The sequence below is a fragment of the Tympanuchus pallidicinctus genome, unplaced genomic scaffold, assembly GCF_026119805.1.
Source record: "Tympanuchus pallidicinctus isolate F22 unplaced genomic scaffold, pur_lepc_1.0 scaffold17, whole genome shotgun sequence".
NCBI lineage: Eukaryota > Metazoa > Chordata > Aves > Galliformes > Phasianidae > Tympanuchus > Tympanuchus pallidicinctus.
The window spans coordinates 7,900,166-7,914,332 of record NW_026294690.1 but is presented as its reverse complement, the minus strand read 5'-3'; the positions used below and the strand labels follow the sequence as shown (position 1 = coordinate 7,914,332).

General features: G+C 34.3%; 1 protein-coding gene across 6 annotated transcripts in view; it reads left to right on the top strand.

Moving 5' to 3' along the window:
• ERC2 (ELKS/RAB6-interacting/CAST family member 2) overlaps positions 1-14,167 on the top strand; it is a 424,274-nt gene that overhangs the window by 173,199 nt on the left and 236,908 nt on the right. For 5 of the 6 annotated variants that reach the window (XR_008205671.1, XR_008205672.1, XR_008205673.1 and 2 more), the window contains exons 15-16: positions 1,555-1,566; positions 12,682-12,817. Coding sequence is in view for 3 of the 6 variants with exons in the window: in XM_052678735.1 (XP_052534695.1) it covers positions 1,555-1,566; positions 12,682-12,817 (148 nt within the window). In the remaining 3 variants the exon portion in view is untranslated. The remainder of the gene's footprint in view (positions 1-1,554; positions 1,567-12,681; positions 12,818-14,167) is intronic. The other variant, XM_052678737.1, reaches the window with a different exon arrangement.

Below are 14,167 nucleotides of genomic sequence, written 5' to 3'. Positions count from 1 at the left end.
ACAGGTGCAGCTGAGGGCTCATGGGATAGTTGGGCGAATGGAGTGCTTGTGTCACAGGGGTCTAAACTCAAATGTTGTTTCTGTAGCAAAACAAAGGTTCAGTAAGGATGTGTGCTCTCTATAAATAAATATGAAGGGGTAAAAGCTGCAGTGATAAAGAAATGATTTAAATAAAAGAAGAGTAAAATTCATTGAAAATAAAGAATCCATTAATAAGTTTAGAATTGAAAAAATGAAGGGAAAACACATCTTCTAATTCTCAGAAGAAGGAAGGCTCTGAAACAGCTTTCTAAATAAATCAAAGGGAATGAGAAACCTAACTGGTTTTAAGGTGCAACTTGATACATGTATGAATCAGATTATAATATATGGCCTGCAACTGCACACATGATTTCAGTCCTCTGAACCAGCATATTTATGGTAGTCTTGTGCTCTTGCAAGAGTAGCATGCTGTTAGCAACCTGTGTGCATGACATGTCTCTGTTAACTTTACCTTATTTAACATTCCACAGATATCTATGCAAAGTAGATATCTATGCAAATGTGCTACTTATATTAAATGTAATTTCTTAGGGGACGAGAATAATAACTGAGTGCTCTGAGAATGCAAGAAATGCAGGTATCTCCTCTGGGTCTGCATTGTGCCCAGTCCAAAGGATTGGGAGAAAACAAAATAATGTTCTATGGGCACATGGATGAAAAACAACTGAAGAGGCTGCCTTTGCTCATAGAACACAGTGCTGTAAATAAAATTCCAGGCTGTTCTCTGGACTTTATTTTAAAAAAGCATCGTATGGGATGATAAATTCTGTGTAAAAAAATATTGTGTGAGGAAGGAAAGAACTGGATTAATAATTGCTTTCTCAAACAGGATCATATTTAAGCACACCTTGCCTACAATTGCTTTGAGTACCCTTACCAGAAAGGCCAGACTACCTATCAAACAGCAACACTCAGTGCAGGATGCAGTGGTCTTTTAGTTTTAGTCATCCGTGGAGCAGTGACAGAGCTTGGGCAGCCATCATCTCAGATCACTTTTTAGGTACTACACTTTGTGACCTCAGTTAGATCTTTGAAGATGCTGCCAGATTGTTTCGTTGTTATGCCTTTTATAAGTAGATGTGATGAATGTAGGTCATCAAACTCCTCTTGGCTCAAAAAAGGCTTCATGATATATGATGAAACGTTTACCAATGAACAGCTAATTTGTTTGCTACATGATGGTGCGTGTATACATTAGGGTGCTTATAAATTCGGATATTTGTGGACCATGTTTGACAGTCCAGAAATGACAAGGTGCCATTTGCTTTAAAATATCTGTTGTGCTGAGTATACAGCAAGCATGTGCTGTACAGAAAATTTATTTTACTTTTCTTTTTGCTTTCCTTTTCCTTTCCTTTTTTTACTTTTTTTTTTCTTTTAAATAAAATCTGCTAATATAACATCTTGTTATATTTTTAAAGAACTAATGTGTTCCTCCCTATATTCTCTTTTGCTGTCTCTCTCCCTATCTGTTTTTCTCCAAACTGCTGCTTTCATCCCTACTCCAACCAGCTTGACTTCCAGGTCAGTATTTTCTGCTCTCCTATTTGATTGCTTCTTCCACAAGCAAGGTTTTCATTGATGCTCAGTTTATTTGGTCATTTTGATACCACATTAGTAACCTTTGTTTGAATTTTTTGTTTTTTGTTTTTCACGCTTTGCACTGTTATGAAGTTTTTGGTCATTCCACATCTAGATCAGAAACTTCACAGTAAATGAATGCTTTTGCCAAAAGCTTGTAAGAAAAATGCATTTATTAACAACATATCTAATTTGTATGTTGTGTAAAGAGTTTTTTCTTCTTCTACTTTTATTATTTTTATTTAGGAGTTCAACATTGGGAGTAACTTTTTGATAGGTAACCTAGCAAGAAATAATTGAGTAATAACAATACTATGCAGAGAGATATATGCTTACAATTAGAGACATATTTTGCTGTCATCACTTAAGCTATTAAACTATTAATGCAAACATATGAGAGTTTGGAGTGGTTTGGCTGCTGATTCAGAAACATTTAGCTATTTGTTTTGGCCAGATTCTGGATGAGTACATAATTGCAATGAATGTGTGTATACGTGAACATTTTGTATACTGTTTTTATATGCCTCATGTTCTTGTCAGATATAAGCTTTATTTTCTTCAGTGTTCTATATAAGTTTCATTAGCATTTGTGCTCCTGCACTATTTTTGAGGAATTTTAAAGAATTTGGTAATGTTCTCAAGTCCTGAACAGGTCATCTTCTCTGTTGAGTTCAGTCTTGTCTGCTTTACCACTCCTTTCCCACATTATGCAGAGTTCTTCCACAATACAGTGCACCCCTGAAATGTTGCTCACTAATTTAAACAGTACTTCAAGAGCTGTCATGAGATCTTGAGAAATTGAGATCTGATCTATTAAAAATGATTTTTTAAAATATCAAAATATGATTTGTTTTCCAATTTGAGAGAAGATGAATGTTGTTTAAGGGATTTTTGTGATTAATTATTTCTACCAGGCAAAATTCCTGGTTCTGCAGGGGCAACTATTACCCTCTACTGATGCTTTTGGAGGCAAAATAGGTGCCACACTGAAGCAATGTCATAATGATCTGAGTACTAAGAAAGCTTAAAACCAGGCTTCAAACATTTGAAATAATGAGCATATCAAACAATGAATCAGAGGCTGAATGTATTTTTATTTTCTTAGCTGCCATCTAAAGAATGAAAATATTTTGTTGTTGCTGCTACTGTACATAGCATAGGTTCTTAACGATAAATGTTAATGGTCTGATTTTGTTTATTGATATCAAAATATGACATGGGTAAGGTATAGATAAGTCTTGTTTTCTTTACTGAAGTTGCTCTCTTTGAGGACAAACAAACCTGATTTTCAATCATTTTTGAAGTAGGAGGTGTGTACTTTTTCATAGATCAGTTGGGTTAGAATATGAGTAAGGTTGTATGCTGCAAAGACCTTCCAGGTAGATCTCAGGTACCAAAGTTTTGCATTTGGTGCTACAGTTCCACACATTGTGTTGCCATGCAGCACATTTGTCTGGAATCTTGGCAAATCTCCAACATGTCTTTATAATGTGTTTAGATCTGAAGTTTACAGATCTTTTATGGAAATACATACATTTTGCATCGTTCTCTGTTTGTATAGAAGTTGAGCTCAACAGTTAGGAGTTTCTATATCTTGAGCTCAAAACCGAGTACGGTCCATGTTTCCCAATTCAGACACATCAGAAAAGATTCTAATGTGAATGTTTTTGAACCATACGACCAAAGATGGCTCATAATTAAAACACTGATGAGACTATTTTTCGTGGTGTGCTTTAGTGCGTATTGCAATGGCAACTTACTTTCTTACTGGAAAGTTCTGTTTCTGAAATTTGTGTCCTATCTATTGCAATAATGAATAGGATGAACACTTTATTGTGCTTCACTACAAGAGCACTTTAACATGTTTGAATAAACCTTATTGCACCCAAATTATAAAAATAGTGAAACAGTTTTTCAGCATCTTTATTTCTGCCAGAAAACAATTAGATGAATTTACTCTAGTTCTGGCTATGATGAAGGTGCTGGCTAAATGACTACTATGGCACTTCTGTCAGTACATATTCAAAACTTTATTGAAAATCTCCCTATCCCAAAGGAGTTTAAAGAAAGTTATTATGTTAGGCAGTTGACATTATGATTGATTTCACCTGAATTCAATGATTGGTATGCAGAAACCTTTGTTCAGCACTGGGAGGTGCAATTTTTGTTATATTTTATTGACTTAAAACAACAACTGACCTTTCTGAAGCAAATCCGGCCAATTTCCATCCCTGTAGTCATTCATACGTGGTAGTATATGATTAAAATTTACTGCAGTATTGCAGTGAAGTCTTAAACTGTTGCAGCTTGAAACACGGTTAAGGTCAAAACTCAATTTTAATAGATTTATTAATCTCTTTAATTTCTGATAATCAGTATATTCTTAACTGTCATTTTATTAATGATTGGAAAGGTTAGAAAAATGCTGTAGCTTTTTTATAACTTGATGAGCTATTGATACTGCTGGCAAAGAAGATAAAATACATTGACGTAAAATAATGTATGTATTTTAATATAAAAATCTACTTATGCTATAAGAAAATCTCAACACAAAAATCAATCAAATTACTTTTTTTTTCATTTGGTTTACAGCAAGTTGTGTACTCCTCACACTTTTCTGCCTGTAGATAAACAGGAGATGGTATTTTGCTGGAAATTTTCCCACTGGCTTCTAATGTTGGCCTTCTGTGGAAAACTAAAGCTCCATTAGATGTGCAAGGCAAGGTTTAACAGAGCTTTAAATTTAACTTACAAGCCTTCTGCAATTTTGTCAAATGTCAGTTTGATGATTCCAAGGGCAGAACTATATGTTGTTCACAGATAATTTCCCTGGAGAAATTGAGATAATGTACCAATGAAAACTGAGAGAATCTGTGATACATAGTACTCTTCTGAGAGTGGTTACTCTAAGTGAGAAACATAGCTGTTATATTGGAAACTGGCAGATTGATGTCATGTCTTTTTGTTTTAGTCTGTTTGCTTCATATACAGAATCAACATTTTCATACTGTTTGCATTTTAACATTTAAGCACATTGAAAGAGATTAAAATTTGATAAGAGATATTTATGTTTATCTGATTATGTTCTTGAATTTCTGTGTGCTTGCATTTAATTTTATTTAAGAAATAGTAGCGTAGAACTTTTAAATAATTGGAATTCCTTCTTTTAAAAGAACAGAGTAAACAATCATAGGCTATGAAATAAGATTAGTTGATAGAGTTGAAGAAAGTTAATAAGACAGCACACTAGTTTTGGCAAGGAGGAAGATCCACAGCACGTATTTATTTACTTTTTGAATAAATCAGCCACACACCACTGCCATGGGAAGCTCAGTGGCTGCCTGGATGCAATGCTATAAGGATTCCCTGTGTGGAACAGAGGGATGTGATGTATGTGAAGAATCATGTGAGATAATACGACTTACCCTCAAAAAGCTGTCACTGGAAAGAGACGGGGTGCTAAATTTAAGAATAGGGCTGTTAATGGAGCCTCCTATTCTAGTCACAATTTGCTTCCATAATGCAAGAGCAATGTTAATGGGCAGCATATGAGTGGATAGAAATGCTCTGAATGGAATTACAACGAGGGGAAGTTATTACTAACTTCCAAACAAGTCAAAACAAGTAATCATATAATGGAATTCTGAGGACTTGACTGTAAAAGCACAGAAAGATTGGATGATAAAGTCTAAATGGACCCCGAGAACTGCTAGGTTGAGCCAGGAGTTGCAGTGAAAAGATTTGATTTAGAAGGAAAGTGCAGCAGAGGAGGTTTGATTCTGATTGCTGTCAAGCTGAACATGCTGTGGAGGGTTTGCACAAAATAAATAAACATTGCCTGATGAGGCAGTGGGAAGACTGAAAAACATCAAACATCAGAGAGCAAACTATTTTCAGTTACTGGTTACAGCTATAACTGATGATATCAATTATTAAAATAGCTGAGTAAGCAATTAAAAAATTTAAATCAGATCAAATATTCTTCTTATCTAGTGTCCTGTCATCAGGTTTTTCTTTTATTTTTTAAAGAACATAAGAAGCAACTGCAGATATCCTTGATTTACAAGAGATGTGTGGCAGATGAGTTTTCTGGTACAGATTTCACACATGTTCGTTTCAAGTGTCATGCACTAAGAATGTGCTGAGAGAGACAGTAGTGCAGTGCGTGGCATTGAGGTTTCAGTGGTTGCAGAGTAGATGTGTGTTGAAACAAAGTGATACGAACTATAGTTCAGAAACAGGATTTCAGTAGGTCTTTTTCATTCATGCACGATTCTCATGTGAGTATTTCTAATATCTCTCCAGTGGTTTGCAGGCAACTTTCTTAAACAGAGATTTTGGAAATATTTCTAGATTGGATGTTAGGTAAACCTTTCCTCCCACATGTTTTGCCTTTGAGGTGGGAAATGTTTCAGTGACTTCTGTGTCACTTGCTACTTGCTACACCTACTTCTAGCAGGCAGAATTGGTTCTGTCACAGCAGCCGTATGTTCTCATGGTACTTTAGAAGGCAAAATAATTGTTAAACTGAAGCACTGCAATAATAATCTGTGGGTCAGAATTCTTAAGACAGCACACAAACATTTGAAATCATGAAATTTTAAGAAGAGGCCTATAGATTTGCTGAGGGCTGCAGATTTGCTCCTTTGAAACTGAAATAGTGTGTAGTACACTGGTAAATGGAGCTAAGAATATAATGAAAACATTATATATGCTAAAATTTATTTACCTTGCTAACTGGCAATTCTGGGCATTACAGAATTTTTGCATTCAATCTGAGAATTAGTGATGTAGGAACCAAATCATTTGGAGAGTTTTAAGTCATTGTTTGTTTTGGATGATCTTTAAAATTCATTGTTTTTGTTGGTCATTTTGTTTTTACTCCTTTGTATGAATACACAAAGTGCATGGCTTCTCAGTTCTCCTGGGAGTAGGAGTATGAGCAGCAACATGAAATTTGTCATAATCTCAGCTTGAGGTGAATGATAGAAAGAAGACCAAACATTCTTCTTCAGTAAGAGAAGACAAAATTAGTGTGTGATTGCCTTGTCTCTGAGGTGTGTAGCAGAACAGGATTCTTTGGTATTGAAAAAATATACTCAGTTTGGCCAAAGTTAATCAGAGAGTATTGTCTTTCTGCTTGACATGTTGCTTGTGTCAAAGTGATTAACTTCTGCAAGGCTGAAATGATTGTTTTTGCATTATTTTTAATTTTTTTTTTTTTTATCATCAAGACAATTTTTAACAAAAAGAAAGTAAGGAAGGTGTATGGGAACTGTTGAGTCATGGCCTGAACTACTGATAGATCACCTGAGGTGAGGACTGGGTCAGCTGTGGGAGCACAGGTGAAGGCAGTTTACTTCCTACACGCCGTGTAAGGGCTGACTGCCACTGGGGAAGGACCTTTCTGGAGATTGTTCCTTTTTGGAGTTTTCCACTGTGAGCCTAGAAACTTCTGATACAGGCAATCATTTCTTCCTTGATTGTTTCTTTTTCATCACAATAATCTTTCCAACTTCAACACCTGTAAAGTACTATCCTAACCACGCTACTCTTCCAACTGTACAGAAGGTTAAGCATAAGGGAAAAAAAATTGAGGATGTTTTATATATTAGTAAGCATCTGGATTGTACAATCTGAATTTAAAAAAAAGACTTGAAAATTTTTGTAAATGCAAATTTCAACACAGGGAAGCATTGATTTTTTAAATTTATTTTATTAGCAGATGATACATCTTAAGGTGATTTAAAAAGTTCTTTGGAAAAAAAAGCCAGTTATTTGGAGCAAGTTATGTTTTCTTAGTCATATCAAAACTTCATCCTCTCCTGAATATGTTTTCTTATCCTGATGGTACCTGTTTTCCCCAGACAAATCCACCCTTGCATACTTATGCTAGGAATGTGACTGTCAGAAAATCTCTTGATGCCTCTTGTGATCTTTACTGTCTGCTAAGTGCCTTTTTTTTTTTTTTTTTTTTTTTTTAAATAGATCAGTAGTAGTAAATAAATAAATTTGCATTCCAGGAAAATACCAGAAACACTACTTAATAGTGTAATAGTGCTCATTACCTTATTGGAAGTTCTGTCTTTCAGTTAAGTTGAATCTGAGTTTTAAGGAGTTTTCATGACACTAATTCCCATACTATTGTTTTAGTCTATACTTACTAATCAAATAGGAATCTATGTAGTCTCAATTTTTAAGACAGTAAGAACTGAACTCTTGGAAATATTTCGGCTGAGCCTTACTGAGGTAATGTACGAGTAGTTCTGAATGGTCGTTCATGTAGGCAGGATTTACAGCATTGGGTCTTTTGCGTGCTACTGAGTCCCAGAATACCTTGTAATGTGATAACCTACAATTTGTCATACATGAATCCTTTGTGAAGGTCTAGCATATAGGAATAAGGTTAAATGTGTGCTGTTAAAAAAAGAACAGTATTTTCAAGTATTGATGCTAAGATACTTTCTAATGCACACCTAGAACAATAGGTGAAAATGTCTGTTTGAAATGTGTTTATTGTATTACATTTTAAACCAGATTTTTCAGACTTTGGTATTTGGTATAAATTACTTGCTTTGACTAAAGTGCTATTTTCGTAAAAAAAAAAAAATTACGAAACTTTTTTATTTCTGTAGAAAATATTCTACTATTTCCTTGCCAAATTTATTGTATTCTGTGATTTTTTTTTCATTTTTCTTTCATTAAGATTATAAAGAAGAAAAGTGCTGTTAATATAATTTTCTATTTATGTATTATACTAGTTAATTGAATATTTTGTTGTAAAATTAAAACTGAGGTGCACATATTCCTGGCATGCTGGAGAATTTTTTGGTTGACTTTCAGACAACTGGTCCCATTGTAATGCTGTTTAACGTTATGACAGTTATTACAGAGACGGGTTGCTTCAGAAAATGTTATAGACTTTGCTCTTAGGGGTATTTCACATGTCTGCATTTTTTGGATGCTTTAGGAAAAAAAAGTCTTTATGAAATAGAGTAAAGGCTATACTGAGCATGTAACACTTGGTTTTGGCTGACATTACGTATTTTTTTGGCCAAGGTATCCAGGTGGTTAATTAAAGCCGGGAATTTAATGAAATAGCGTGACTTTCTATAGTCAAGAGAGATGAAAGCATTTGACTGTAGATGACAGTTATGCACTACTGTGAAATGAGGTCTGAAAGATACTTGCATACAGGCAGAAACTAAATGTTAATATTTGTTTTACAAAGCTGGAATAAAGTAATTAAATAAACTGTAGTCTGACCTGTGAGATCATTTTGTATCTTGTTCCACAAGAACCAGACAAAAACAAAAAAAAAAAAAAAAAAAAAAAAAAAGGATGTGGTTAAATGTAGTCATTACAATTACTGAAAAAAACCATATATGTTTGACCTGGAAAATGCTGCAATCTAGTGAACTAGAAACATCTCCTAAAAAATTTATAATGGCCAAAGAAATATATACTCTAGATTATTCTGATTAATTTATAAGCAGACAGATTTAAATCTTTTCCACTAGAATTTTTGTTGCCAAACTCTCAGATTTAGTGGCCATTTATTTGTATGTATATTTACTCCCAGTTTTGCTTGTCAATTTATCTGGTTTCTATGAAGAGCCAGGGTAAACGTTTTTGGTAGAGTTAGAGTTGTGTATTTCTATAATGTTCCTACACTGTATTTAAAAAAAAAAAAAAAAAGAAAAAAAAAAAAAAAAGAAAAAAAAGAAAAAAAAGAAAATGTGTTAAACTCATGACTCTCCTAAGGATGCATTTCTCTGCATCCCTTTGCCATGAAGCAAAGCATCTGTGTTGGGATGCTCCATTCCTAAAAATCTCCAAAGCCAGGTTGGGCAGGCTTTGGGAAACCTGATCCTAGAGGACAGTGTTGGAACTAAGTGATTTTTAAGGTGACTCTTGCAATTCAAACCAGTCTGTGATCTGAGCGGTGGGAGTCCGTTTTCTCACCCTTTATTTTAGCTCATCCACAGGAGGGGATTTCCTAGAATTGTTGCTGCGTGACAGCAGTGAAATACAACCAAGCAGAAAAGAAAGCTAAGAGATGAATGAGTATCTACTGAATCAGCTGCTATACTTGAGAAGTACCGGAACATGAATTCAAGTTTATAAAAAAACTTATCAGTTAATTGTTTGGAAATTAAGATCATTTCTGTCCTTGATCTGAGTTTGGTTTACTTGAATGCTTTTCAGTTGGCAGGACTGTCTTATTAGAATAACTCATTTGATATTTTTCCCATCTTATCTGAACAGTGACATTCTTGCTGTATCTAGACTGTTCTGTGTCTGAAATCCTGGGCATTTAAAAGTGTATTGAAAATACAATCTTAAGCCTTCTGAAACTCTGGAGTTTCTGTCCATGCACTGTGCAGATGCTGCACACCTGTGGAGAAGGTTCCCTTGTGTGTACAGTGAGCTCATCACAAAACATTTCATTGCTTATGGGTTGTTTTTTTTTCCTGAGTATATGTTCCATAAAGTGAGGGCACTGCACTGCGTTCTCTCTTCCATGTGCCAGTCCTACGAACTCTCTAAAGCCATCTGAAAGCAATGCAATTAAAATCTAGAGGGAAATGCGTTGTCTTAATTCTGTGTTGAACTCCTCCTAGACCCTTATGGGAGATGTAAGAGAAAATTACACAACTAGGCTTTTAAACTGTAACATTTATTTAGTTTCCATGTGCACATGATCAGTTGAGGAAGAAAGAATATGATATGGGTTTCGTTTATTTTCTGCTCTTTGGGGTTTTGCATATCACAGGCACCAGGTGCTTTTCTTTGAAGATTCACAATGTTCATGTTTTGCTGTGGCATTAGAAACTGAAATAGGAAGTTGAGAGAGGGAAAGGCGATGAAAGAAACTGTTGGCATAGGCATAAAATTCAACTTCTTGCAGAGATGAAATAGGAATTTATCACTGATTCAGCAATAGATTGGAAATTGTTTTGTATTGTAAGAGCACAATCATACTAACAGCAAAATTTTCTGCCAAACATCACGTATATATCAAGTTCTGAAGAAGACATTTGTTCTATTATTCACTTTATTTTTCTGCTGATTAGGTCTATATTTACAATTATTCTTCATGGACTCTTCTAGCTTAGAAGAAAGTTGTTTCCTAAGAGTCTTGTTATCTGGCTAAGAATATGTCTAAGGGAAAGAGTCTCAGGTGTATAGCTTGTAGCATAGACAACTATTTATGCTAATTATCTTTTTGTGTCATAGAATCATAGAATGGCCAGGGTTACTTTTGGATACTTTTAAAATCAAATAGAAACATTTGAAGTGTTAGTTAATTTAGTAGCACTGTACTGTGCTCAGAAAAGTTCAGTATTTTTCCCCCCAGGTTTGTGCTGAAACTTTCAAAAAATGAAATGACTTGGGAAATTGAAGGGTGCACGTGTAGCTTTATATTCACTATATATGAATGTCTTATTATGCTGTGTGGTTGTGTTCTATATTTTGTTAATTTCTCTGTTAATAATTATGAGTTTGTTAAACCATCTTCTTCCGTTCTGGAGATCTCAGAGAAAAGCAGCGCTTCTGTGTTCTCTGTTCTTCTGTGTTGGAAATTCTTTGCTATGAAATCAAATTCCATAGATTATTTTCGCACATGTAAGTTTCAGTCACATTGTGTAGCTTGAGTTGCCACCAGTAGACAAGTAATGAAAAGTACATTTTTGTATTTAAGTGGGGAGAAATTGTGTTATTCTGGGCTTCTGCATGTAAAGGTATGGAGGCCATATTCCAGGTTTTCTGGAATTTTTTTTGGCAGAAAAAAATTGATTTTCAGATTATTTGTCCTCAGACTGCATCCCGTGTTGAGGTCATATAAGAATCAATTTCACAGATGTTTCACAAAGTTCAATTTGTTTTCAGCATCCTTGATCATAAAGAATTATGATGATTCCCGTAGCAGTTCTTGATTGAAATTTATTAAACCATTTAAGGTAGCAAAGATTTTTGTTATTAGAATCAATTGTACCTGCTTTTTTTTTTTTTTTTTTTCTCCATAAGGAGCTTGAAGATACTGGTACTTTGGTACCATGGCAATATCTACTAATTAAACATTCGTCATAAATTTTAAAGTTTAAATAATTATTGAAAGAACCAGCAGTAGGACAAAGAAACAAGTGATAAAACTAAACATAAAATGACCTTGCTTCTTTAGCATAATGAAAGCAATGGAAGAAATATATCCTATAACTTTGTTTTTCACTGAAAGCTCTAACATGGAAGCAACAGAAATGTTTTCAGTGGTCCTTCTGGGTATTGAATAATATTCTCTTAATTTGCCAAAATAGGATTAGTGAGTAGATCTCATTAGGAATTTGCACATGACTTTATTTTTAAATAGATAAAAGAGAACAAATTCCTCAAAGTCAAGGAAAGTTGAGAAAATAATTTAAGAATCCAAGCAGGTAGAAAATATTTCTGCAAGGATATTTTTCCAGTTCCTGCCAGGCAGGATTGGCTTGTCTTCTTTCTTAAAAAGATATATGCTACATACTACAGTCAGAAAAGCTTTTCGTAGATTAATGAATAAGACCCAGAGAAAAATATAATTGAACTTCTAAGTAAATTAACAAATTATTTTTTTACTTGAGAACAATCTTAACAGAAAATATGTGATGGTGATAAAGTTTGTTTCATTTTCACAAGAAGTTATTTATAAACTTGTTGATCTTATGTTATTAGACTTCATATTACTAAGAAAAGATTTAAAAAAGGATTGTTTTGTAATCTTCCTCTGCTGCAACAGTTTTTCAGAAAGCACCTCTGTGTATTTGTGTGCAAACGATGAGAAAGGAATGATGTAGGCAACAGTAATTGCTTTACTGTTCTGTACTCTGATGACATCAAAGCTGTTTCATTTTCATTATGACAGACTGGGAACAAGGTAAAGTTTGTTTAAATCTGACACTAGGAATACATCCTTAAGTTGATGAGTTAATGCCCTGTGTCATAGTCTTAACTTGGTTTATAGTGAAAAAATGTAATTGCAGTCATCAGTAGTAATGCATATGTACATACAATTCTTAGACACATGAAGGACCAAAACAAGAAGGTTGCCAATCTGAAGCACAATCAGCAACTGGAGAAAAAAAAGAATGCACAGCTGTTGGAAGAAGTTCGTAGACGAGAGGACAATATGACAGACAACTCTCAACATTTACAAGTGAGTTTTTAATCTATTAATTATTTTTATTCTTTAATTGTGTTTTAGAATCTTGAAAGAAAGTGTCCTTCTGTTTCTTCCTGAGTATCTAACAATTCTTTCTGCAAAGAACTGGTCGTTTCCTTCTCTCCTACCAGAGGATACACTAATGACCAGTTGTACCCATGAAATATTTAGCGTTTAGGGTAAGGAAAAAAGAGAATAGCACTTGAAACCTTCTCCTCGCAAGGATTATATTTTTCTTACTTTATAGGCAAGAAAGCAAGTCATTCTAGCTTGTTCTGAGGAGACACAAAAAATAGAAGGATAATTATGCTTTCTGTATTTTACAAACCGTAACATGCTGGCTGATTACGTTATAGTGTGGTTATGAGTCTTCAGGATGTTTGTATATCAAATAGTAGCACGCTCTGAATTTTATTTATTTTTATAGGGTGAACATTTACATACCCAGGTGATTAAGTCTGCAAAATACAGACTTGTTTTTCCAAGAGCACTGAACTGTACAACAAATACTACGGTGTTTTGCTGTGTGGAGATTCAAAGCAAAAACTTTTGAGACCCATGATCTCCTTCCTGTTTTCAGTTACTAGATGTAGCTCTTCACATTAAATTCAAATGTCTGCAATTCTGTATCAGCAAGGCTATCATCATCTAGTTGTGTACTCAGATCATTTAACAAATGGGATTTGATCTGACTAACTGTGCATGTGTAGTGGGGTAAAAAGGTGAGTATAGACCATTGGAGAGGGCAGTGGTGAACTGAGAATCTTCACGTAAGATTATTCCTATCTTATGCACTTCAAGTAAACATAGAAAAGCCCTGGAAATAGTATGGATGTCTTGACTGACAAACCCTTTTTTATTACATTACCTCATCAGCAACTTTTTAAAATTTTTTTTTACAATATCCTTTTTCCAGGTTTTTGAAACTTGCTCTAGGAGGATTTCTACACTTTGTAAGTTATTAGAATTTAGGTATTCAAACTGAACAATAATTAGCTGATGTGGTTTAAGTGATGCATTACTTACTAGGGAATTTATATTGAAGACCACAAAATGAGTTTGATGCTTTACTCAAAAACTGCTGAGAGCTAACAATAAAAACATATGAAGAGAAGTACTGAGTTCTGTCAAAAACAGCAATGTCTCTGTACCATTTGTTTATAGGTAAGTCTAATATGCAGTGCAATATATCATTTTTGGCTTGATCTGGTTAATATAATGGGTTTCTGGAAAATTTCTAATAGATGGAATTTGACCCTCACATGCTTCCTGCAGTACTGTATTTCTCATGTGTTCCTGTATGCAAAACTGGAGGAATTAACACTACACCTTTCTGCAGGCTTG